At 38.0% G+C, this 27,959-nt stretch overlaps 1 protein-coding gene and 1 long non-coding RNA gene across 5 annotated transcripts in view; both read right to left on the reverse strand.

Moving 5' to 3' along the window:
- The window catches only part of LOC143374596 (uncharacterized), a 362,323-nt gene that overhangs the window by 2,436 nt on the left and 331,928 nt on the right, over nucleotides 1-27,959 (reverse strand). The gene's annotated exons all lie outside the window — the stretch shown is intronic.
- Pcb (Pyruvate carboxylase) overlaps nucleotides 21,786-27,959 on the reverse strand; it is a 112,520-nt gene continuing 106,346 nt past the window's right edge. For 2 of the 4 annotated variants that reach the window (XM_076822739.1, XM_076822738.1), the window contains 2 exons: nucleotides 27,284-27,680; nucleotides 21,786-26,441 (listed from right to left, as the gene is read on the reverse strand). In XM_076822739.1, coding sequence (XP_076678854.1) covers nucleotides 26,193-26,441; nucleotides 27,284-27,680 — 646 coding nt within the window. In that variant the 3' untranslated portion in view covers nucleotides 21,786-26,192. The remainder of the gene's footprint in view (nucleotides 26,442-27,283; nucleotides 27,681-27,959) is intronic. The other 2 variants (XR_013086686.1, XR_013086685.1) reach the window with 2 other exon arrangements.

Here is a 27,959-nt window from a genome sequence, read left to right on the forward strand (position 1 = left end):
ATCCCGTGGGATTTTTGTCGGCAGCACCGTGATATGTTGCACGAGCTGGTTCTACGACTCGCTTCCAGGCTACACGTTTAGGGAACCCACTCCATTATCTATTTGTTAATTTCTTCTGTATTATTATTTAATAGCTACTGACGTTATCTAACTGCGGTTGACGGTTTTTATGTTATTCGTGACATTGAGGGCTTGTAATTTTGAAAGTAGAAAAATGATGACTCCAACACCCACTACCCTAGTAGCGTAAAATATTGGTTAAATATTTTTTCCAAATATTAAAAAAAAAATTTTGGGCCACACTTTTTAATATGACAAAAATGTTGGTTCCAAATATTACATACACATACTGAAAATGTGAAATAAATGTTTTGAAAATATGAACTAAATATTCGTGGAATATGAAAGAAATATTCAGAAAATATAAAGCAAATATTCTGGAAATGTGAAAAACATATTCAGAGTTTCAAAATAAATAATCAGGAAATGTAAAATATATAGTTAAAAAATGTAAAGTAAATATTCAGAAAATGTGAAATAAATATTAACTTTATATTTGAAAAAAAATTCATAATATAAAATGAATATTTCCCGAACATTCAGAAAAAAATATTTTGTTTTTACTATTAAATAAATATTTACTTTATATTTGAAAAAAAAATATATTGTTTCTAATATTAAATAAATATTTTTTTATAATTGGACAAAATATTTTTTTCAAAATATAAAATGAATATTTCCCGAACATTCGGAAAAAATATTTAGTTCCTAATATTAAATAAATATTTTATTTATATTTGGACAAAAATATTTGCTTCTTAATCTAGAATAAATATTGTAAGTATATTTAAATATCAAAAAGAGATTGAACCTCTTTTTAATATTGGATGTATGTGTATTCAATATTTTGTGCTATTAGGGTAATATCACATGGACTACAATATATTTCAATACCATCCAAATCCCTGACATCGAGGCAAAAAAATATCGAGTTTCGAGTTGATCAGTTTACAAAATTCACAAAATATAATACAAACAGTTAGGAGAATGTTGCCATTTATTAATACAAAATAGCACTTCTTTTTAAAACTCGGCTAAACCTATCATGTATAATGTATTAACCACTGTTTTCAGACGAAACTAACGTCATTGTTACGTAGACACATGGTCGGTCGATAAATATTCGTCCAGTTATGCACAATCAATACGAGTGTATGAATCATACCCAAATCGATGTGCGAGCATTCGTTTCACACTATCTCGAAAACTCTTATCCACCGCTGTCGTTAATAATATGGTGGGCGGCGTGTAGTTGATTACGTGTATGGAGAACTCAAATTCCTGCTGCTTTTCTGCTCGTTGTTGCAATGTTGTTTAAAATTAATTATCCAATCAAATAGAGACATCAATATCAATTTAGTTAATTAACAAAATAAAGAGCAATACCAATATGGAAGGAGAACTCGTAAGTAGTGTAATAAAAAGAAGATACCAAAGTAAATTTTTTCATAACGTAAGTATCAAAATATTATCTATTAATTTATTCATAAGAACACGAACATATTTTGCAAAAATTGCATTAACGTGCCACAATTGTTTTAGACGTTTGCAGAGCTCTCCTTTCACGATTTTCTTCAATAATCCCATTTTGAACATGATATTTAAATGAAAAACTTTTCAAACATGGACATAATGTGGAGTGCATCTAAAATATTAATAAGGTATCATTCTATAGGTCCCAAGGAATTGTAAAAGTACAATTTTCTTTACTGCAAATATAATGAGAAATTTACAAAAAATGCAGATAAAGTGGAAGATGCATCGAACGAAAAATTGGATATTGTGGACTTCAAATGCAAAACTGCTGAAAACCTTAATTTTGCAATGCATTATTAGTACCTATTAGTAGTGGTACTATTTAATACTATTATTCGTAGTACAAAACATCACCACGACCACTACTAGATACTACTAATAATAATAACAATATTGCAAAGTTAGACTGTTTGATACAAGCTTTTATTTTTCTTAATTAATTATAGATTAGTGATGAAAAAATTGCATAGAAAACGGTGAAGCTCACTTTTCGATTATTTCACCTTAACAATTATACGGAATTGTGAAAAGTGTGGAACAACTAATGTTTCAATTCCCTCCTTTAAATTCCATTCTTAAATGACAAAGTATTCCACAAATATCATGGCAAAATTTCCTCGGTTGCTATATTAAATTTTTTTCATTACCTACTGGTCTGTGTCTGCGGTAAGTGCATTTCAATCTCGTTGAAACATTTTATAATTAAATCCCACGTGGAATGATGAGAACTGGAATCGAAACCAGGGAATTTATTTCGCAATAAATCCCCCTTGCCAATTTCAATATTTTGATATTTCGTTGGGGACCAGAATCTCCGATAATAATTCTCTTGGGTGAGATAATTAAATAATTTTAATTAGCCTTTTGTGCGGGCTGGTAAATACTCTGCATGTAACGATGCAATCTTGCGAAATTATATAACTAACTAGTATAAATTGAATATTTATATAATTAATATAAATGTATAATTTCAATTAATTAGTCCCTCTGTTCGCAATTAATTTACAATACAGAGTAGTTTGTTATTGGTGGCATAACAGCACGGAAGCTGATTTTTTCCGAAAACATATGCTGTGAATGTACAATAACATATTTTGGTTTGAGGCCACCTCTGAAAAAAACAATCCTACCGTAAGCGGGGGTGACTTTGTGACTATTTAATGGGATTACTTTATACTTCTATATTTCCCTATGTTATTCATACAGTAAAACATGTTTCCACAAAAACATCACGCGGTAAGATAACTTCAAATTTTCTTTCTCGTGTAACTATAAAAGTAATCATTGATTTGTCGTGACGGGTCAAGACTACCTGGGAGGTCTGAAAACACATGTACTTTTGGGCCTTTTTTTAAAACTTGAAGACTTTTTTAGATAAACGATTTTGTATTAGAAAGTGTGTATTTTAAAGTTCTTGTAGTTGTTTGCAATGCAACATATAAATAGATAAAGAATTTTTTAAGCGCTTTACAGTGACCTCTGTAGCTTTGACCTGATTCATCTGAAATAAAAAAGTCGACCAAATTTAGTTAGTATATTAGATTATCTACTTACAACCGATCGTGAATTTTTTAATTTCGTTGCCTGGTTTTTATTTTACAGATAAAAAATGAGAGCGTCTCTGTGGCGAAAATGTTATAACAAATTAATTTTACGGGATAATGAACGACGGATCGGGTACTAGATAATCTAATATATTAACTACCTACATTTGTTCGGACGTTTTATTTCGGATGAACCAGATCGAAGCTACAGTAGCCACCGCGAAGTTCTTAAAATAAGAAAACGCTGACGGGAGGAGATCGCCCATAATTCCTTTTATTTATTTATATATTGCTGTTACCGTCCGAAACCGAGATGGTGATTGATTCCAGAAAGTAAAGGAGGGATCTTGCCCCGTCGCCTTCGGCGTAACCGTAATAAATAATCTCCCTCGGGGGCCGGTCACGCTTTTTGGAGTACTGTGCGCGGGGCAGGTGTATTGACATTTAAGATCGAGGAGGAAAAGAAGGAAGGAGGAAAGAGGGAGGGAGGGGAAGGAAGAATGCGTTTTTTTCGTCTTGGGACCGTGTCAGGGTCAGACCTCTCATCAGTAGGGCTATAGCTGACGGCCCCTGCCCTAGGCATACAGGGACTAAGGCAAAATAAACTTGGAACTTGTATATATACGAACGAGAGTGTACGATAAGACTTGCGAGAAGGGTAGACCTCTAGCGGCGCCGGCGGAAACTAACCGGCGTGACCCATGTGGTGGGGCCGGACGTCACAATTGCAACGCCAGAAATGCTACTAGAAGTTTACAATATATACTTTCCAATACACAGCAGTTTAATTCAAAGGCCTTCAAGTTTTTCCAAAAGAAAACAGGCCCCTTTAACTAGTGTATTGGTCCGGGATTATATTGTACCTATAGTTTTCGCGTGATATTTGAAAAATATGAAAAGGTGTTACAAAGTGAACCCCGCTGGCAGTACTTTAACGATTGTTTAATTAAATTTGCAGCTGACTATTTAAAAATTGGTAAAATGCAGTACTAAATATGGTACAATTGCAGATGACATGAATCCTTTTGCAAAAATAAATCGAAATTGTCACATAACTTTTTCTCGGGCAGTTTTATTTTCGAGAAGAACCATTTTGAAAATCTGTCGATTGGGTGTACATGTAATTAACAAACTATTCCATCTTCAAAACAAAGCTTGCTTTGAAAAAAGTATTCTGTAATTTCGACTCATTTTTGCACAAGGTTTCATTTCATCCAAAGTTGTGCCATACTTACTCCTACACTCTGCCAATCATACGTGGGACATTCGATGCGAACTCGGACAGATTTCGGAGTAAATTTTTGTAAATTGCTGAAATTTGAATATGTCGTAGTCTTTAGTAATATTTAAACGTACCTCAAAGAGTTTTTCAAAAATTTTGAAAAATGTCAATTTTACAACTTTTTGAAGTTAAGTGCTAACTTTTTTTCAATACATTATAGCTATGGAAGTAATGAACGGATGGAGATGAGCGTTATGGTGCTTATAGAGAAGACATTGAAGTTTTAAGAAAAAATTATTTCAGTTTAAAAAAAAAAATTGAACCATTTTTGTGCAATTATTTTAAACAAATGCAGGTTTCTATCATAAAGCGCTATTTTAAAAATCTGAAAAAGGAGAATATGGTTCTAACCTTCCCCTTGATGGACAAATTTTCAAAAATATGGACATTTTAAAATTGGCCCTGTAAAAATTGTCGAAAGTTGACGCTGCGTCGCCCAGCACTACGGTACTCGCTGCAGACAAGCGGCTATACCTGATATTCTTATACAGGATTCTCGAAAATGATAAGTATTTGAAAAAAAACTGAAGGAGGAATACTTTTACTGTTTTCTATATCCAACATAATACGGTATCTCAATTTTTGGTGTTCGCAATATTTTCCTTGAAACGAGGGTGACTTTCAGTTTTTTAAATGCAATGCTATATATTTGATTACCCAATATGAAAGCGACAGTCAAGACAAACTCAACCATATGGTACACTTGACCTTCAATAGTATACCATATGGTTGAATTTGTCTTGACAGTCGCTTTTATATTAGGTAATCAAATGTATAGCATTCCATTTAAAAAACTAAAAGTCACCCTCGTTTCAAGGAGAATACCGTATTATGTTGGATATAGAAAAACAATAAGTTCCTCCTTCAGTTTTTTTTTCAAATACTTACCATTTTCGAGAATCCTGTAATAAGAATATCAGGTATAGCCGCTTGGCCGCTTCGAGTACCGCACGGCCCGCCCAGTCGAGCAGGTGCTGGGCGACGCAGCGTCAACTTTCGGCAATTTTTACAAGGCCAATTTTAATATGTCCATATTTTTTAAAATTTGTCCATCAAGAGGAAGGATAGAACTATATTTTCCTTTTTTTAGATTTTTAAAATCGCGCCCGATGTTAAAAACCTGCATTTGTTTAAAATAATTGCACAAAAATGGTTCAATTTTTTTTTAAACTAAAATAATTTTTTCTTAAATCTTCAATGTCTTCTCTATAAGCACCGTAAAGCTCATCTTCATCGTTTACTCGTTTACTACCTCCATACCTATAATATATTGAAAAAAAGTTAGCACTTAACTTCAAACAGCTGTAAAATCGAAATTTTTAAAAATTTTAAAAATCCTTTGAGGTACGTTTAAACATCACTAAAGACTACAAAATATTCAAATTTCAGCAATCTACGAAAACTTTCTCCGAAATCCGTCCGAGTTCGCATGGAATGATTCACGTAATAAACGGGGTTTCAAAACCTGTTTCCTTCAAAATAAAGTCCCAAATAAAAAAAATGTAGTCTACACTTTCGACTCATTTTGTCACGAAAAATCACCCCCTTTCAACTTTAACCACAAACAACTGACAACTCCTTATTTCAAATTAATTATACAGAATGGAAATGTAGAAAACGATCGATTGAAATTATATCTGTACGAATAGCGGACGATTCCAAATTCCAATACTACATAATATATACAACGTGGATGGTATACCACCATACTCTCAAAAAAATTCAGAATCGGGAAATAGGTACCTACTCGACGCATCAATACTCAAACACAATCATTATCGTTACATACTTCCGAAACTATTGAGTAGGTACTTGCAAAAAACACTTCAACATGTGCCTATTTATTTGCATGAAAAAAATCACATTATCAACGACGTTGCGCATTTCGAATTAACAACTCGTACACTTGGTTGATAAGGAGCCACGTTTTTCCAATAATTGCAACGAAACAGACTTGCCAGCGAATTACCTACGAATGACGTTAGTTGTGCGAGTTACCAATGGAAATTGATTGTCACGTTAAATAATGCAGATTAGCATCCTTATCGCACCGTCGCGTCGCGAAAACACATGAAACGAGTCGTAAATCGTTGGTTGGGTTTCCCTGTCCTCTCAGCCAATTCGTATCATTAGCCACCGTCCACTTTGATTACGAATGGCGTCTGAAAACCGTCACAGCTGGCCAACACCGAAATCCGATTCCGGGCGTGATCGTTATTAGCATAAAATCTGTAATTTACGACGGTGGGCGTATCTCCGGGTTTCCCCTTCTGGCCGAAATAAAATCGTACGACATTCATGGTTAAAATAGCGTTCGTACGTCACAACAAAAGACGCACCGCCGCTGAAATATTCCGATCCCGAGGCGGATGGCGTACGCGTCACGTGATGCATCGATAAATAATTCAGGAATCTCTTTCATTTTTTGTAAAAACGAGTTTATAATGTGGAACGGGAAATATTGGAACTGCTTTGGTAGGAATCAACTAAAAGCCTTTTGACACCAGACACTTTTCTGCCTCATGATAGGTATATATTTATTATGATAGAGGTATTGGTCTACATTTTGTATGTGTGTCTATTGTTGTTAAGAGGTTGAAACGGCGAAACGGAGGATAATTTTACGAATTCATTACAACAGTACTCTTAGCTCCTTTGAAGTTAATTTTTTATTATGAGTAAAGTATACATTTAACTTCATATTAGGGCTGTAAGGTACATTCGAATAACCCAGTTCAACAGCCATCTGGACTTGTAACATTCAGTAGCCCTTTCTTATAGGGTTTCGTGTCCTGAAAAGGAATCCGCAAACCGTTTGTCGCCATCACCCTCAATTTTTGAGAAATTCAATTTTGAAAAAAAATCAAAATTTTTAAATTGGAACATCTTTTGTGTTGAAACGGTAATAGTTATTCGGTTGCTCGTTGCGTTAAATTATTTTTTGAACCCTCCCGAATACAGCATTTAAATATGTTTAAACATCGATCAAAGGGAAAATGACACCTGAAATGCACTCATTTTTTAAGATATCTTTCAATTTATTTCCAAAACTAAGGGTCTAGGAGGAAATCTGACTATTGCATGAGATGTAGCAGACATTTTTCCATCGGAAAGCATCAACAGAAGTGGTAAGTCACGTTTTGTTTTCAACACAGAAGCGAAATAGTTTGGCAAAACGTGCGGCGTCGACAGTGGTACTCAACGGCGGCGCGCGATCCACTGCCGCTCAGCGTCACATAATCGCTTAACGCGCGTGACTACCACTGTCGCCGCCGCACGTTTTGCCAAACTATTTCGCTTCTGTGTTGAAAACAAAACGGAACTTACCACTTCTGCTGATGCTTTCCGAAGGAAAAATGTCTGTTGCATCGCGTGGAATGGTCAGATTTCCTCCTAGACCCTTAGTTTTGGAAATAAATTGAAAGATATCTTAAAAACTGGGTGCATTTCGGGTGTCCTTTTCCCTTTGGTCGTTGTTTAAACATATTTAAATGTTCATAATCCAATAATAACTTATAGCGTTGTATTCGGGAGGGTGCATAGAATCATTTGACGCAACGAGCAACAGAATAAGTATTACCGTTTCGACATAAAAAATGTTCAAAGTTGAAAATTTGCAATTTTTTTTAAAATCGAATTTCTCAAAAACTGAGGGTGGTGGCGACAAACGGTTTACGGATTCGTTTTCAGGGCACGAAAAGCTATCAGAAACAGCTATTGAATGTTTCAAATCCGAAAAAGTCAAATTTTGTCGAACTGTGTAATCTAAGTATTCGAATATTCGGAATGATCAAATTTCGGATTCTATCCAATAGGAATCTGAACATGGAATACTTTTTCACACTTTACCGTGAAATTCTTTTCATATTGACCTTTTCAATTATTTGTTTGTTAAACGATAAATTTGGAAATTTGTTAATCTTTGGTAAATTTATAAATTTTGAAAGAGAAAACAACCATCAGTTATTATAGTATTATAGTATTAATTATTCATATAAATAATGATGAATTGTTCAAATACACAGAAGAAATAATTTGTTGCAAAGAATACCTAAATATTTATTATTTACTCGAATACTTTACTTTATTATATACATTTACCCAATTCTGTTTCACAATCCATCTACGCGACTTCATTTTCAACATAAAATTTGAAACATTAGTATAAGCATACATTTTTATAGGAAGCTAAAAATGTACCAAAGATTAATAAAGTTCCAAATCTATTAATAATGTCCGAATATATATTCGAATACTCCTAAATATTCGAATTATTCGAAGAAACTATTCATATTCAAAATTTAATATTTCCAACCGAATCGAATATTTACAGCGCTACTTTATACCAAATATATATGAATGACATTCGTATCGAATTATATTGTTATAAACTCTGTTCTAAAAAAAATCACGTATACTTACCTAGTCCTAAAATTTGCTTTATTCTTCCCAAGTTATCCAAAGACCAGGGGCGTAAACTGTTCTAATTGTAACATATTAATTAATTGAAGTTTATCGTCGCATCAACTACTTTTCTTGGTTATCAGCGATACAATGCATTCAAAACGCTAATACAATTAATATTTACATTAATACGCTTCTCCATACGCTCGTTCCTATAAGTATGGTAAGCACGTTATATTTTTTCCAATACTTAAATTGTCTTTTAAATTGCGTTCACTGCGAAGTGTTAATAAGCAGCACGGTTGTCCTTCAAAAAAAAAGAAAAAAAAGAAGGGCACCAGTGATATCGAATTGGAGCTTGAACAATTATCTCGGACTCTAGATGAGGATGTGAATTAAAATTGTCAATTTGACCGGTGACATCCGAGTATTCAACGGTGCCGGTGACAAACGAAATTACAGCGTTTGCAAACGATGTGTTTCAGCGAGCAACGTCGACATTTTGCGGTGACATCGATCGGTCAGCGCACATCCATGTTCCAGACAACTTGCCAGCGAATAAAATATTTAATCGTACAGACTGTACTACACACCGGCACAAGTTGTAGAAAGGGTCAATAACCTCGATCGATTTCTACCGCAGTCTGTAGCTAATAGTTAAATAATTCAAACGTTGGCTGAACATGCTGAACACCGAGTAAAAGATTGGTGCAATTTCAAGGAATTATTCTTAATTATAAGAAGTGTAAAATTAAGAGTGTTGCAAGTTAATGTTTCAGGAACTAAGGCTGAACTCAGATGAACCACTTTAGAAGCCCACTGCAACTACAAAAAACGGTTTTGCGATGTGTCAACCACCGACAGCGACAATTTCGTGGTAGGTACAGTTTTTTGTCGTCGATACGAAAGCGATAGCCCAACCACTGTTTTGTGGTTGTGGTGGGCTTCTGAAAGTGGTCCGTCTGAGTTCAGTCTAAGCGATATCTCCTTTGTGCAGCAACTTGTGATGGCACCTTTTTGTGCGTGTTTTGGAGAATTGTTTCGTCTTCTGGGAATATTACACAGTTAAGTCAGTATTATTACTAAGATGGAGGCACATACAGGCGGACTCACACATACATTATGTAGGGTAAGTCAGGGTGAGTTGGTCATATTTTCGTTTGGAGCCTCCTATACCCAACCTATTTGAAATAAAGCAACGAAAATGATGTAGAACAAAACTTCAATCCTTTGTCTACATATCCGTTAATATCAATAAACGAAAAAATATTATTTAATACACAAATTTCACAAATGAAAAAAAGTGTCATTGCCCATCTCTCCTTTAATGTCCGGGAAAGATGGGCATATGTACCTTTCAGGCTAACAAGTTGTGGATCTTACCTAGTTATCACAGATCCTTTCTAGTTTTCGTCCACTTCTTTGGGCTTTTGCTGTGAGTCGTCTAATCCGCATGTTTGACACATTGTGCCAAACCCTGTACAATTTTCATGGGCCCAATAACCACATAACTTACATCTTAGCCAGTCTTCTTTTTTTTCGTTTCAAAATAATTTTCTCCGCATCCTCTGCAATTATTTATGTCAAAGGCAGACTCTTGAACGGAATCACATTTATTGCCAAATTTTATTTTCTTAGAGGACTTTTGTTGTTTTAATTATTTTTCCGCCTTTGCCCTGTCACTCATTTTTCGAGTGTTAATATGTGTTTGCAACGTTAATAATTTTTCCGGTTGTTTGACGCGATTCCGAGTAGGGAAGTTTTGAGGGGCACAGGAACGATATCTTCCAAAACTTGGGTTAGCGTACGTTCTTCATCAATTTCAGCAGCAAGACCCGTGGTACTTGGTTGATTCAAGTGTATATTCGGTTTCAAATTAGTAAAGACCATATTAGTAGATGGACCGGGATCATTGCTAGGACCATTCTAGGCTGTACCTACAAAAACAACCTTCAAAATATCTGAAATTATATCAAATACAGCTATGCCCATCTCTCCCGGACAAAAATTGACCATCTCTCCCTTAAAGCTCTGATAAGATCATCATTCCCATTTCACTTAGACTAACAAACGGAACCCTGAATACTTTACGGTTAAAAGCACTGTAAACAATACACTATCGAAGATACATCTTGAGCACTAAAAATATTCAGCATAAATAACACAAACAAGGTGACCAAAATATAGATCAAACTTTTTGAAGCACTAGCTTAAATTTCACAGTGGATATACAAACCTTTAAAAACGTTCCGTTCCAACAGTTTTAACTAAAAATGTTGCTTGTCTATAACACTTTGTACCCACGTGGACGCAACGCCATCTGGCGTTTCCTTCTAAAAAATACTGTCACTGCCTATCTCTCCCGTATGATCATCTCACCCTGACTTACCCTAATTGAAGTACCCGGAATTTGGAAGTAAAACTACTTATTTATTCATCAAAATTTATTTTATCGCCTTTAAAATAGACCCCATCTGAGGCAATACACATACCCCTAGTAGCATTTCTGGTTGGCCCATAGTATCCCCAAGTTGGGAATTAGTTGGCCATCAAAATGCCAACAATAAATGCTACTAGGGACGCCAACGCTTCTCGCAGTTTTCAAAATATATTTCCAAACACTGAAGAAGGTATAGCTTAATCGAAGATGTAGACTTTAATCGACTCAAAACGCCTTCCCCGAACTGGTAATTTGAGTTTGGGAAATATAAAAATGTCACACGGGGCCATATCTGGTGAATACGGTGCGTTTCATGAAGGTAAAGCCACTATTTAAAGGCTCGCGAAATCATCTCTTCAGCAACCACTATAAGTCAGTGCGATGCTCTTTGCAAAAAAAATCAGCTCTTTCGGCACAAGTCGTGCAGCGATGCATTTCGTGCTCAAAACTTCAGTCAAAATGTTATGCAGGGACATGTGAGACATTTCCACTTCATGAGCCACCTCCCTAACACTCAAGCAACGATTTTCGATGCCCATTTTCTCCATTTTTTCGATGTTTTCGTCAGTCGAAGCCGTTGAGCACGGCAAATCCTGAACATATCATCGGCCCTCGTTGAATGCCTTATACCAGGGCTGCACAGGGAGCCTTTTTCAGCGCCTAGCGGCGAGCATCCAGACGTACGCCGTTACTAAGGCTAGAGTCAGTGAGCAGAACTGCAGTAGTGTAGGTGCGGGCTCGTAGGCGCGTAGCGTAAGTATATATGGCTGGGTTCCTTGTGGGGCCCCAGTGTAGAGCAGGTCCCGCAATATAATTCGGTGGGGTCATGAAATTTCCAAAAACATTCGCTACTGCCGGCATTTCGTATGACTTGATGGTTCGATTTTACTGATAGAAAAACATTTATTGCTAATACTACTTATCTTTTCAGCGACACAAACAAATTAGAAAGTTAATACTATACAAATAAATAACTCGGGCACAAAGAAAACAAAATTTTAAGTAACGATATATCTACCCTATATCTATAAAATCATATGTGACGACGATTTCTTTGTTTTTTATCGATTTTGTCACGTTTTTCTGTAACGCTTTAAATGTCACGTTTTTTGTAACGCTATACAGCGGGGATATTATAAATTTACACAGATTTAATGGAATACTGTTCTTATTTAAAATTCATGTGGCTTTTAAAAATTAAAAACTAAAACGTCACGAAAGTCATGCCACGATTTGTGAAACCCTTTAAATGGAGGTTATTTAAAAAGTGTTTGGTGTCCTTCTTTTCTACATTTGCCCAGATTGAATGGAATACTGTTCAAATTTTAAACTCATGGTTTGTTTTAAAATAATAACCGAAAAATCATGGAAGCCATTGTTTTTTAATGGGCAAGTTCTTTGTAACGCTTTAAAATAGGATTATTGTAAAACATAAACATACGGTAAAGATCACGGTTTGGTCTGGGTTAGTTAGGCTCATTTTTTTAATATAATTGCTATTTTTATTCGGGATTCTACCCAATATCTATTAAATCATAAGTGGCGATTTCATTGTTTTTTTATCGATTTTGTCACGTTCTTTGTAACGCTATAAATTGGGGATATTATAAATAATATACAGATATGTGTTTGGTGTTCTTCTTTTCGTCATTTATACAGGTTTAATGTAATACTGTTCGAATTTAAAATTCATGTTGCGGTTTAAAATTATAAACTAAAACATCACGGAAGTTATAGCTTTCAGTCGATTATGTCACGCTTTACAACTAAACAGCAAACGAAAACACCTGCGGAACGAAACAGTGAATTTTGCAAAAAAAGGGAACCAGTAACGAAAGGGGAGGAGCGTAGCGAGCCCCGGGGGGGGGGCGCCGAAGGCGCCACTCATACAGCACACTCTCGTCGCAGCAAAGTTACAGAATGGTTGCAGTGCAAGATTGCAATGTTGCACGCAACGTTGCCGCAAGAGTGCAGTCATAATTCTATGTCCGCCTCCTGCAACGTTTCAGGCAGTAGGGTCAAAAATATAAATAACGGTGTATGTATATGTGTGCAGAATCATAGAAGTATAAAGCTCGTGTTTCTTTTTCTCAAACAAAATTTTTTTCCCCACGGGGATTCGGAACCGGCAACCTGTAGCGTCGTAGGTGAACACTTTTCCGCCGCAGCTATCACCACTGATTGATACAAATGCTAACGTATTCGAACTTACACTCCTACCATGCAAAACTTTAAACTCAAATTATTCAAAAACGAAGACTCATTTTGACAAACTCCATTAGGGTTTTGTAACACTAGTAGGTATGTACTACAACTTCCACCATGTGTCATTCTACGCATTAAAATATACAGGGTGACTCACCTAACATTTAAACTTAAAATATCTCCGTTGTTTGTAATGATACGAGAAAATGTCTCAGGAAAAAAATGATTGCTAGATGAAAAGGACAACATATTATACATGGCTGAATTTGTATTTTTATTGGCTATAACGTTACAGTAATGAAAATACGCCATTCCATTAAAAAAATCATCGATGATCTTGAAATTTCGGGAAATATAACCTTGAGACAAAAATCGTCTCTTTCAGAATAATTGTCTCTCTGAAGCAAACATTGTTTTCCTTAGACATTTTCTCGTATCATTACAAACAACGGAAATATTTTAAGTTCAAATGGTAGTTGCAGCAACATTGCGGCAACATTGCAGGAACGTTGCCGCAACATTGCTGTAACATTGTGGAAACGTTACCAAACGTTGCCGTAACGTTGCAGAAATATTGTTATGAATACGTAAGTAATCATCTCAATCAGCGGTTGTAGCTGCCACGGTAAAGTGTTCATCTACGGTGCTACAGGTCCGTGGATTCGAATCTCCCTGGGGTAAAAGAATTTTCTATGCGAAAAAGACACACGGGCGTTATACTACATATACCGTTATTTTTATTTTTGGCCCTACTGCCCGAAACGTTGCGGGACCATTGCTGTGTAATATCTCCGAAACGTTGCGTGACCATTGCTGTAAAATTCCGAAACAATGTTGCAGAAATATCTCCTGCAATGTTGCACAGGGGCGGACATAGCAATTTACTTGTAACGTTTCGGGAACATTCCGTGCAATGTTTCAAATGTTGCACCGCAACGTAACTGAGACATTCCTGCAACAAAGTGTGCTGTAGGGGTAAATGTATTGCAGCTGAAACACAATACTTACAACGAATCTCCTATTGTACTCTTCGGCTCCTAAAATAATGTAATTATTTTATTTTATACTAGACTTAATAATGTTAAAAAACGCTTTCCTTCTTCCTGTTTTGATAAGCAGAATTTCCCTCCATTGACACTAGCCATTTTCCACTGAGAGGGAAATTTAATACGAAGAAATAAAAGAATTTGCAGAAATGTGAAAACCCATGCAGAGGAGAATTTGTGAAAAATCCTTAGAAAATAAGAGCGGTTCACTCTAGCCGTTTTAGTATTTTCGCTTCTCGGCTGCGCGACGTCCGCGAATTAACAAAGAACCGCGGGGCACAATGCATGCAGACGGCATATGTAAATTAGAGAGGAATGCAGATAGGATGGAAGGAACGCGTATTCCGTGTACCTGAGCCTCTAATATGTAGTAATTATATTTTATGACAAACCGGCCGTGGTGCGTGCACGATTTCCACAATTTTATTTTTTATAGGAAAAGAAGGTCGGAATGTGGCAAAGTGTTACATGGACTGCACGCGCCGAGAAAGCTTAGGACAATACGTAATTCCACTTCCTGCGAGCGACGCCGGTCAATTAAATTGATGAAAATTAACATTTCTTGGAGATAATAGTGACGGAACTTGTACAGGGTGACACAAAAGTAACGCAACTCAAAAGTTTCAACTGATATGTAGAAATTTGTTGGAAAACAAGCTGTAGAACTTCCTGAACAGATCATACTGCGACAACACATATACCATATATTATTATATACATAACATTGGTTACAACTTAATACTAAGGTGAATCGATCTGTCGAAAGAATAACTAGAGTGCAAGATTGAGTACACTACAGAAGAGAAGTAGGTAGACCTGTGGAAATATTCTTTGGAAAATGAGCGCTGAAAGTGCAGAGTCCTAAATCTTATACAGAATAATTGAGAATTACTGGTCAATTCAGCAAGAGGTGGCAGGGAACGATAAAAGAGATATTCTTTGTCTAATATCCATATGTCCGGAGTCAGCTTTATTTTCTAATTATGAACCTTTAATAGTGCAGATTTTGGCCACCTGTCGAGAAGTAATCTGCTATACATTATTTAGGCGCTTGGAGAGATAAGTGGGTCTCGTCGCTCGCGGTTACCTGAGGTATTATACAGGGTGCTTCATCTAACTTTATCACCTGAAATATTTCAGCAATATTTAAAATTCTGCAAATATTAAAATACGGAAAATTATGCGACGTCGAATAAGCCATCAAATAAAGTTTAAGTTAAACTTTGAGAACTTTGGTAATTATGCATAAAAGAGGGCCGCAACACCAATTTTGTTTAATTTTAGATATGTTGCAGAGGGGGTCCAGAGTAATATGCACTTTGCCCGAAGCGTGGGATGATCATGGAACAAGTTGTGGCAAAAAGAAGATGGTACTTGTTATATTACATTTGCTCCAATATAAGTTTCTGGTATTGGTCTTATAAGGTTTCTGATATTGACCTCTCCTTGAGTACTAATTCAATGTTTACCTTGTTTATTAAAAAGTGAAACTAGGTATCGGTATATGTTTGCGGTTAGATTGGGGGTCCTATGCCGATACTTCGTGATTAGGGGTCGAATGAAACTGTTAAAATTTTCAAGTAATTATGAAATAACTGTAATTTTATGACTATTACCGTTTCTGTTAGGCTAAACCTGTTACAAACTGCAGTGTATTAACTGAATCTTTTATTAAATACATTTTTGCGGAAATAAGAAATTTTTATTTTCTTAAATGTAGAAAAAAATTCTAGCTAAACAGGACCATTTATTCTGTTCTGAAGAAATTAAAGTTCTGTCAAGCAGATTTCCTGAAAATGTTGTGGATAATTATTTACTTTAGCGATTCCTCACCGATTTTTATGAAATTTCATTCGGTCCTAGTTTCCGAGATATTCGCAAAAATATTTTTTAAATTTCTTGCTTTGGTGTTACAATTTGGGGTAGTGATGGATTAGGTTTAGTATAAATAAATATAAGTGCACTTCACATTCAACATTATATTCAATTATTATTGAGAACCCGAGAACGGGCGAGAGGAAACGAAAATGTCGACACTTTGATACTTTGTCCCGCTCCGTCTTTCAGCTCGAGCTCGAGCTTGACCCGCGGGCGGGCCTACAATGCATCTGCGCAACTTGTTTTTAGCGTAATTGTTACGTGTATACACTGCTGGTTCAGTAACAACGCTTGATTTTGACCAATAATATTTATTATAAATGACCGTTACTATGGTCGACAAATGTGTGAAATGTATTAAAGAACATGTATTAAAAAATGTGTATTAAAAAACGTGTATGGCCGTTTCCAAAGGCCGACAGGAGCCGAGAACCTTTTCTGATTTTGCTGGTCTGAGTTCTGCTCTTCCTTCGCCGCGTACCCTCTAACGAAACCTCGGTTTTCCCCACCACCTGGTCTGCTACGGAGGTCCGTTCAGGGTGGAAATATTCGCGTTCCAATCAGTGTCCTTAAGGTGACACGTTGGGCGTTTTCCTGGATTTTATCAACTCTCCGCCCAATTTTCCAAATGAACAAAATGTAGTGGGAGACACCGTACCGAGACCCCGAGACAGGCCCCAAGGTCCCGCGGCAGAAACAACCCTCACGTGCGCGACCCGTCCAGGGGGTTTATGATGCGGCAATCACTATTGAGCGCCAGGAGAAACTCCAAGACCCGGCATACCTGGGATTTGGAGCTTTCCCCTGTTTATGATGCCAGCTGTTTAACAGCCGCAATAGTCGCGCTAATGAAAATTTAAGTTAAAAAATAGCGAAGAGAGCATGTCCGCATCATAAACCCCGTCGCCTTTCGAATCCTTAACACAACTCTTTCCTATACATGTTACCGCCGCTGGATCTTCGTTTCCGAGATATTTGCGAAAAACTTCGGTTCACTTATTCCGACACAACACATTCCACTTTTCAACTTGTCTCGGGTATTAGTATTGGTTGGGGCTAGACCAGTGCGGGGGGTTCGCGCCCGCTCGCGGGCGCGTAAAGCATGGTGGCGGACCGATGTGAGTCGGGGTTGACGGGTATCCGCAAGTTTCTGATTGAAATCTCCAAACTTACATCGATTTGCTACCACGCTTTACGCGCCCGCGAGCGGGCACACGCCCCCGCGCTAGTCGAACCCCAATCTATACTAATATGCGGAACAAGTTGGAAAGTGGAATGCGTTGTGTCGGAATAAATCAACAGAAGTTTTTCGCAAGTATCTCGGAAACTAAGGCCGAGCGACGGTAACATGTACAGGAAAAAGTTGTTCAAAATGTGGAGTTTTACAACATATCCAAATTTCATCAAAATTGGTGAGGAATCGCTAAAGTAAATAACTACCATGTTGTGGGGTAGATAAATTTGAAGTTGAAACCTTAACCCGTTTGGTGCAAATCTATAGGTATATAAAATAAAAGAAGAAGTCCTGACTGACTGACTCATCACGATTTCGATGCAACCAGTCAATCACTGATACTATGATGCTATGACCATGTGGTAGGTAGGTTCCTCTTAGTCCCTTGGTGGTCGCTAAGAATTTTTTTTATAAAACTCCAACCCCTTCATCAAAAACGACAGACATACAACCCGGGCAACGCCCGGGAAGTTTCGCCTAGTAATTATAAAAATTACAATGTGATTTATATTCTATATTCAACCTGTTTCCAATTCCTTAAATAATACTAACTGAAAAAATATTTCTAACTTTTATATTTACCGTTAAATAGGACATGTGTCTGCGCGTGTAAAAGACTAAACGCCTTGAGGCTGGGAGAATTCTGCACTAGGGACCTAACAGCTGTCCTAATAGAGCTAAAAATGAGCGGGAACACGGAAAAGGTCGTGGTCTGCTCAGCATACCTACTATACGACTTTGAGGAGTCCCCTCCCCCCCCCCCATCGAGGGAACTCAAAATACTGGTGGAGGCATGCAAAAATAGGGGGCTGCAACTGGTAGTGGGATGCGACGCCAACGCTCATCACATCATATGGGGCAGCACCGATATCAACAAGAGAGGGACAAACATGATTGAATACGTCTCGACCACAGAAATGGAGATCCTCAATCGAGGCTCCAAACCCACATTCGTTACCACCAGAAGGCAGGAGCTAATCGACATCACGCTTGGTTCCAGGAAGGTCGCTCAAGCAATAAAGGATTGGTAAGTGGCGGAAAAAGCAACTCTCTCAGACCACAGGCTAATCAAATTCAGACTGACGGGAGACGCGAACCACAATCCCACGGGAGTCTTAAGAAACCCCAGGGCCACCGACTGGCAACTCTATAAAGAGGAGCCGCAAGGAAGGCTCGGGGGAGACTGCGGACGCTTGAAAACGGGGGGGGGGGGGGGGGGGTCGATCAGGCGGTAGAGAAACTGCAGGCTGCGATCACCCAATCGTATGAAACGTCATGCCCGGCCAAGCAAAGGAAGAGCAGCAGAAGGGTACCCTGGTGGTACAACGAGCTGAGTAGGCACAGGACCAGAACCCGGAAGCTACTAAACAGAACCATGAGGCTTGGAACGAGGATCGAATGAGAAAACCACAGGGAAGCCCATAGGTCCTACAAGAAGCTCATCAGAGCATCAAAAAGGAAGACCTTGAGGGAATTCTGCCAAGAAGCCGAGGCCCTACCACTAGTGGCCAGGCTTCCAAGGGTCTTCGCATTTGGTCCTCCCGAAAAATTGAACGGACTCAGACTCCCGGTCGAGAGGTACTTAAGGGACTGAAAACAAATCTTGGAGCACAGGATAGTCCACTTCCCAGGCTCAGGACTCTTCCAGCAGGGGCAACCAACAGAAGAGCTGGAACCTGAGAAAAAGGGACCGAAGGACTGGGGGATGGTCTCCAGAGTGGTAAATCGAGACAGGATCAGATGGGCCATAAACTCATTTAAGAGATTTAAAAGCCCGGGAGTGAACGGGATCTTCTCACAGAGTGCTCTCCCCACTGGTGTGGACCCTGGGGGTGGATGAGTTACTGCGTGGGCTCGGAGAAGAAGGTGTAATAGTACAGGGCTATGCTGACGACATAGTGATCGTAGTCAGAGGCATGAGCCTGACGTGCATGGCCAGGAGAATGGAGAAGGCGCTCACACTGGTTCAGGAATGGTGCCACCACCAAAACCTAAGGCTAAATCTGTGCAAGACGGAGATGGTACTGTTCATGAGGAAGCGGAACCTAAAGTTTAAGGCCCCCTCAATCTTCGGAGCGGAGCTCCACATCTCCGCGGAGGTGAAATATCTGGGAGTGACCCTGGATAAGAAGCTCACGTGGAAAAGCCACTACACAAAGCAAACCCAGAAGGTGCTCGTCACTGGGCCTGCAGAAGGATGTTCGGCAACACATGGGGGTTAAAACCATGGGTGGCCAAATGGATGTATACGGCCATCCTGGAACCCCGACTGATATACGCCTCAGTGGTATGGTGGACCTCCACGAGGAGGAACATCCACAGGAGGATGTTGAGCAAGGTGTATCGCTTGGCACTGCTGGGGATAACGGCTACACAGCCATTAACGGAACACTCCCCACCACGCCTACCATGACGATGGGAGTCTTGCTGGACCTGACGCCACCGCACTTGGCTGCGGAGGCCGGGGTTAGGAAGGCTGTCCTGAGGATACACTTCGCGGGGAGATGGAAAGGCGTGGGAAAGGTATACAGATGGCTCTAAGATCAAAACAGGAACCGGAGCCGGGATATGGAGGGAGAGGCCCAGGGTGGAAAGGTCCATTGCCCTGGGCCCAAACGTATCGGTTTTTCAGGCGGAAGTGCAGGCTATCAGGACCTGTGCCAGATTGAATCTGGACAGGGGCTATGAGGGCAAGCACCTCTACATCTGCAGCGGCAGTCGAGCCGCACTTAGATCCCTACTCAACACAGTGTTGAGATCCAGTCTGGTGCTAGACTGCGTGGAGACATTGACACAATTGGCTAATAGTAACCGTGTCAGACTACTATGGGTTCAGGGGCACGCCGGAATCATGGGAAACGAAGGGGCAAACGACAGGGCCCGAGAAGGCGCGCGTAAACCGAATCGGGACCCGTTCTGCACCTTAGGTGTCACCATGGGGACTGTGAAGGAGTGGACGAGGTGCTGGATCAGACAGCAACTCGAACAACTCTGGTAACGGACCCAACAAATGGGATACGCGAAGGCTCTGCTGAAGCGGCCTTCGAAAAAGTTATGTGCGGGACTCCGCCTAGCCGCCTGGATAGGTCGCAGTTGCGACTACTCGTGGGGATGGTGACAGGACACTGGCACACGAGGTAGCACCTGGCGCGCCTAGTGATCGTTCAGGAATCAAGGTGCCCGTAGTGCAGGGAGGACGACGAAACGCCGCTTCACCTTATGACGCAGTGCGAGGGCATGGCATCCCAGAGACAGCTATTGCTGAGAGCTGTCTTCCCCCGCACGGCGAACCTGGAGGACACGACCGTGAGCGGGTTTCTCGAGTTTGCACGAGAGGCTGGCCTAGTGGGAAGCCCTCCCAAGTAGAACTGCCCGTACGGGCTCGGGCACAATGGTCCAATAGGACTGAGTGCCCGGTAATCGCCCAAGATAAAAAAATTATTTAATTATTATTTATTATAAATAATAATAATTTAATAGTAATAATGATAAATAATAATTTAATAATAATTTATAATATCTATTCTGTGTATTATTATAGCAAAAAGTGCATTAACTATTTAATACCATAGATCGAAATTTTTATTTGTCAAGTTCATTTTTTCAATGAGAGTCTGATTCTGAGGGATCAATGATTCTGACAACATATTAAAAAATCACTGTTTTTCTCTTGTTCAATTTTTTAGTTCGTGTAGTCAAGATATATATAATTGTTTCAAGATATGGACAAAAATAATTTGTGATTGAAAATACATATTATTCTCTACTATATTAACACCTCAAAAATTACAAAAGGGGAGCCTGGTGTTGACTAAAGAAGATGGAAAGCTTTTTCTTGACAGGTATTGTTAAAGCAATAAAATTACTTTGAAAATTTAGTAATAATCACGTGATATTCACTATAATGAATTATTACCTGTAATTAGAAATTCGTTAAGTAGTTCGTGCTAATGTGCACGTTCCCTATTTTCCCAACTTTTAACGTAACGTAATAATTTACGCGTTGATATGACAGTTAACTACTCCAGAATCATACTGGATTAATTACCTATCCATTTAAATACGACACAAAGTTAAATAACTATATTTTCTATTATCATTGTATCATTTAACTAAGAGAATAACAAGGAAGGAGAAAAAGAAATAATTCACTCAATAAATTGTAAAACACTCGTTTGCATTTGCGCTCTTTTGTCCATACAAATGCAATTACATTCGATAAAGTTTCGTATCTACATAAATACACTGCGAACATATTTTACATGTACACTGGCGAGGAAATTGCAATAATCACAATATATTCAACGCTCGTGGATCAATTTAAATCAAATACAACTATTGTACAGTGATTTGAAATGCAAACAAAGGAGAAACTGTCACGTCCTGCATACCTATATGCATACTGTATACACTTATTATATATGTATGTACAACTAAATAATTTGTGAAATTTAGCCTGTTTGAAAATCATATCGATACAGTTATCGACAAGCAAAGCATTTCAATATATTTGAAATCTTTATATCCTCTATATTACTTACAATTTTGTATAAGTCCTGCTAAATTTCCATTTGGTTAAAAAAAAACGAAGAAGTTTCATCACAAAATTTTTAAAAATTAATATATAAGAAATCCCAGTATTTATACAAATTGGTTTGAACTCTGCCCTCAGCTACAATTTGGTTGTTCAAGAAGTAACAGAAGAAGTTATGCAGAACTGTTTTGAAAGCTAATATAAAAATTATAGTAACTTTTTTAAGAGAATATTGAAATTATGCAGATGTTGGGTGAGTAAACATTATATACGAATTATGGTAAGTTGTTTATAAATTATTATGCAAATTTTATCACTTTTCATCAAATCCGTAAATTGTGCCAAGTTCAGCAAATGGCATTAAATTAATCACATCAAACATCAAGTATTGTAAAATTCATTGAACCTGATTATTTCTTTCAACTCTCAGAAAAAAGAGTTAACAGTCTGTATACGATCGAAACTATCAACTTTGTACATAAATTTGGCATAGCTTCTATTGTACAAGCTAATTGTACAATAAACTCGACTCACGAGCTTGTATGCAGCAATATCGTTCCCAGGATGTCAGCATTAACACATTGAAAGGAATCGCACTTAACGAGTCTACCACTGAATATATTTAACATTTCTTGCAATAGTGTAAACGTGTAAAGTATTTCGCTTTACATTCCTTTAGACATTCAATAAATTTCCGTAGTTTCGTTTACTGACCCTACTGTGGATCTGGAAGCTGCGTTTTCCAAACGACAAATGAGAAATAGAAATGCACTTTAAAATGTTCTAACGTCACAGCAATGTATTTTGGCAGTTTTGAACGAGTTTTCATTGCAATTGTTACTTGATTGCTCAAATATTGGTTCAAGGAAAGGTAACAGTTTTAACATGTTCACTGTAAGTGTCCGCCAGCATGTATGTCGTCATACATACATCCAGAGAAGGAATAAACATTTTGGCTTCTGATGCAATTATTATGCAGTGTAGCTGTGTTGTTTAATTTTGGAAGAATCGTAAGATTAAAACAGAGTTAAGACAAGTCAGCGAACTGTGGACTTGTTAGGAGTATCTGCTTAGGCAGTATTGTCCATCATATGATCCGCAAATATTTTAGAGACCATGTGCAATTCTGATTTGATTATCATAACAGTATAATATAACACCAGGTAGCTACTCAAGGTCATTTTTGCAACTGTAAATTACATTTCTTAAAACTCCGTCATTTTTACGTCATGCCAGTCTCCCTCTTTCTTTACACATGCGCATCTACACGAAGAAACAAAAGATACAGTAGCAAGATAATCAGAAACGTTGAAGAATGGCTCCTCAATAGCCTTTTTTCATCATGTACAAGCTATATTCCAGGACTCTCCAAGGTCGCTCCCGTGGGAGCTTGGGGTTCTCCCACTTTCGTCCGCCTTGTCAGGGATACCGCGCGACGCTAATCGCGAAGACGCTAGCCGGGATAGCCCGTCATGGCAGCCTTCGTAGCGTCGCACGGTCTTCTTGACAACGGAAGGCACGCTGCGCCAGAGGAAGATTGGAAGGGGAAGCAGGCGCGTGAGGGGCCCCTACGCTGGAGAACCCTGCTATACTCGATATCATTCCTCATAAAAGCATAAAGACACAATAGGGGGTACACAAACTTTGAATCACGTCGAGTATAATTTCAATTCTTTCGCCATGCTATCTAAAAGTCCAATTCAATTGCTTACTTAACGTCATGAAAGGTTTTATCCCTAATGTGCTAACTGGGTAATTTGCCATTTTTACTCTCAGTCCTTCATGCAAATCTGTGCCAGAGAGACAAACTAGCATGGTATAAAACTATTGTGTTTTAAGGTCCCTTAAGTTGCTTCAATATTACCTTCTTCCTTGTGGGGGCACATTGTGTGCAAAGTTTGAAAGAACATATAGAGTTTATGAACCAGTGAGTGATCAAGACAAGGAAGAACTTAAGTGTCTGGGATCCAAGCGCAGTAGACGATACTGTATAGCTTTTGGGCCCTAGCAGAATAATTTTACATATCACTTGAATATATCTGAGGTATCTCGATATACTCCTTCCACTCAACATACCTCAACACTTATTAGATATAAACAGTCAAATACTCGAAGCAAACATAAGTGGTGTAGAAAGAGCGTTACTTAAGCGTAATAAATCACTAAATGTGTTACCTGCTACTCATTACAGGACTACACAATTTAAAAAAAAATTCTACCTTGATACACCCAGACCCTTAACATCATAATGCCTAAAAACTGTACAATATGCATTCCCAGGCTTCTGATCCTTGACACCCAAGTGTAATATAGTGGTGCTAGGTTCAATTGGAATGAAATTTGTTGAGTTAAATTTCGTCTTCACCCTTAACTCTCCTCACCTCGAGCTCAGCGAAAATAACAAAACATAACGACAGTCTTGCTATATCTGTTTACTTTCCCTCTCAATCTGTTACGAGGCTAATTCTTGGGATCAGAACGCTACCCTGCTCGCGAGAATTTGAATGCGCGGACCCGAATGATACAAAGTTAACTGTTTCACGCCCTATTCCGTTTCGGATCTCACTTTCCCCACTTAAAATGCTGCGAAATAGGCAAATTGTATGGTAGGGGTAATCCCGCGGCTGCCTTGAGTAGCCAGTTAACTTTCACCCGACTATAGCTTGGAAAACATTAACGTACCAGCGCGAGTAAAGGGCAAATCCTTATATACGATTGAAGCGTTCTCCTATGACATGATTCACAGTTAAAATCCGTTTTTCATTGCCACCCATAGTGGGGAGTGTCATTTATCATTAAACTGTAATATTTCATTATTTAGCGTTTCACACTCATTCCTCGGTTCGTTGACATTGTAGGCCTGTACATTTCGCTTTTTATTCATCATCGAATGTAAACACAGATGCCAGTTGCATGCTTTTTGTCGATTTCTAATTAAAAATTAACAGATAACAGTCACGTGACCTACGAATCGTGAGCTCCGTTTCAAGGGGAATCGCTGTTCACCCTTGTCTCGTTAAATTAAATACTAGTAAATGATTGGTACGAGAAAATGATCGTGGTGAATGATTAAAATCGAACGGAATATAAAATACATTACACATCAACATTCTGTAAGACTATTTCGTCGAGTGACGTAGAGCACGATGAAAATTTCAAGGAATCGTCGGTTGCTCTTCTTTTTGGTAACAACGAGCTGGGATGAATGTTTATGTATAATTCTTACTCCTTTGTCTTTTTCGCAAGTGGTACAATTTTGTTTTAGCAGCTATCGATTTCTTAACAGGTCTTAAACTATACGCGCGAGGTAGTTACATAATTTGCTTGCGATTTTCACTGAACGATTTTCATGTTTCCTTTGTATTAACATTGTTATTATCGAAGACCACGACAATATCTACTAGATTTAAAAATAAAAAAAAATATTAAAATAGATTTCTAACTCTTGTTCGCGACTTGAAAATTACAAAAAAATCTGAAATTTTGCAGAAATGAAGTTCAGATAGTCTCTATGATATATCTACGTTCTATTTCCGCAACGAAACGATTTTCAGGATGAAAACATTTCCTCAAAAAAATTATGAATTTGCATAGTATCTTGCATATCTGCGGAATCGTTAAAAAGATATCTAAAAAAAAATTACCTACATCGTTTCATGGTTCTCAATGGCCTACAAAGTGGTGGTAAAGATTTTTCTGCAAAGTTTCAGATTCATTTGAATTTTCGAGTTGCTCAAGCTCTCTTGTATGTAGATAATTGCCTGCAATAAAAATACATTTCAAAAACGAGAACGAAGGATTGTTCAGAAGTATATAAAATAATTCGATGAAAATTCATCTGTTGGTTAAAACTAGGATATATACAATTTTCTATTTTTTACAGGTGCTTAGATGAGTAAGACTTAAATAGTTTTGCGCAAGTAGTAATGGCGTTCAGCTGTTGCCAATCGAACAAAATGTACCCTTGCTTTAGTAATGTATACAACAACGTGACTTTAGAGATCTGCGAGTCCCATGAGGTTAAAAGTCCTATTCGAACGTTAAAACTAAATCGTCTCCTTCTAATCTTATTCCTTGAGAGACATCGAGCGTCTTGATCTTTCCTGCTTTCGGCGCTTGCACCACCATTTCCATTTTCATGGCAGACAAAACGACCAACGGTGCACCTTTCTCGACCGTGTCACCTACCTTCACTCTGACATCAATCACAGTACCAGGCATTGGTGCACCAACTTGGTTTTTGTCTCCTTTAACAGCTTTCGGATGCACGTGCAGTTCCTGATTGAAACAAAAAGTTTTGTAATGAGTTCTCAGCGTATGCTTCGGGAGACACTTAGGTTTCTTTGTAGCACACGAAGCCATCATATTGAATTGGAGAAACAGAGTGGAATGCTTAGTAATACACGACGTTTGTAAGAACAGTAAATTTAAACTTTACAGAAGCTTAAGAACTAAAGAAAATTAACTGATATTCTTTAGTATATGATGTATCTACAGTGTGTCTGAGTTAACTGAGACCGGTTAAATATTTCGTAAGCGAGTAAAGATATGAAACTATTGTCCCGGGAAGAGTGTTTTGGCATAGAGGGGGACAGTACGTGGCGTATATAGTTTTTCCATAGTGGTAGGGGAGATTTCAAGGCCAACTTAATTTTTTTAAATGGAATGCTATATTTTTTTTAAATAAAAAAAAATGTAACATTCCATTTAAAAAAATTAAGTTGCCCCCCCCCCCTCCCTGTACCAAAAATCTTTTGTAGGAACAAATTTTTCATATTTTTACTCGTTTACGAAATATTTAACCAGTGTCAGTTAACTCAGACATACTGCACATATGTATAAGTAGTAACTGATATTGACTAAGTACTTACACTACTCTTTAATTTTCGTAATAAATTTAAATATAAAACTATAGGTAAACTACAAATTGCGATGATAACTTGTGGTCTCCCATATTATGACGCGAATAGTGAATAACAATCACTATTTTGCACTTTTAACTATGCATTTTTTATTTTGGACTACCTCTTTGAAAATACCATATATAGCTGTGTCAAGAAATTCAATACAAATGACTATCTAGTCACAATAAAAATTAAAAAAAAAAAACATTATTTTACCTTAACAGCTTCCTTATCCTTAATAAACACAGATCTGAGTTGTCCGTTCATCTCGAAGAACACCTCACGTTCTCCATTCTTCGTGAGGTCTTCAGCAACGGCTAACGTCTTAATCGCCAAAGTTTTACCCTTCTCAATAGTTACGTCGAATTCTTCTCCGACCTTTGGCCCAGTCAAGAACATTCTGGTCTCCAGTTTATCTACTGGTCCGTATATCTCTCTGAAGTTCAAGTAATCGTTCGTTACTTCGGGATAGAGCGCCGCCGACATAACGTCCTTCTTCGTGACGTGGGGGTGAGATTCTTGCAGATTGGATTTCAAAGCGTCGAAATCTAACGGTGGCAAACTTGCACCTGGTCTCCCTTTCACTCGTGGCATATCCTTCAACACTTTCGACCTACGAAACAAAATTGTGTTAAGCACAATAAACAGACTTCGATTCCTCAGCACACCTCTATCCCTGTTTCTGTTCTAATTCCGGAGGATGGGTTAGAAGTTCTTGCTCACTTTACAGCATTCTATTTTTGATTTTTTTCTATACAGGGTGTTCACGTTATTACTATCTATGATGAGTTTTTTTCTCATAAGTGGCAAGTTCCGTATGGAAAAGAGTGCAAGAGGAAACAGTTTCAATGCTCTTCACGAGCAATCACGATTGGTTAATCACCTCTTCATA

Source organism: Andrena cerasifolii, chromosome 11 (genome assembly GCF_050908995.1).
Source record: "Andrena cerasifolii isolate SP2316 chromosome 11, iyAndCera1_principal, whole genome shotgun sequence".
Taxonomy (NCBI): Eukaryota; Metazoa; Arthropoda; class Insecta; order Hymenoptera; family Andrenidae; genus Andrena; species Andrena cerasifolii.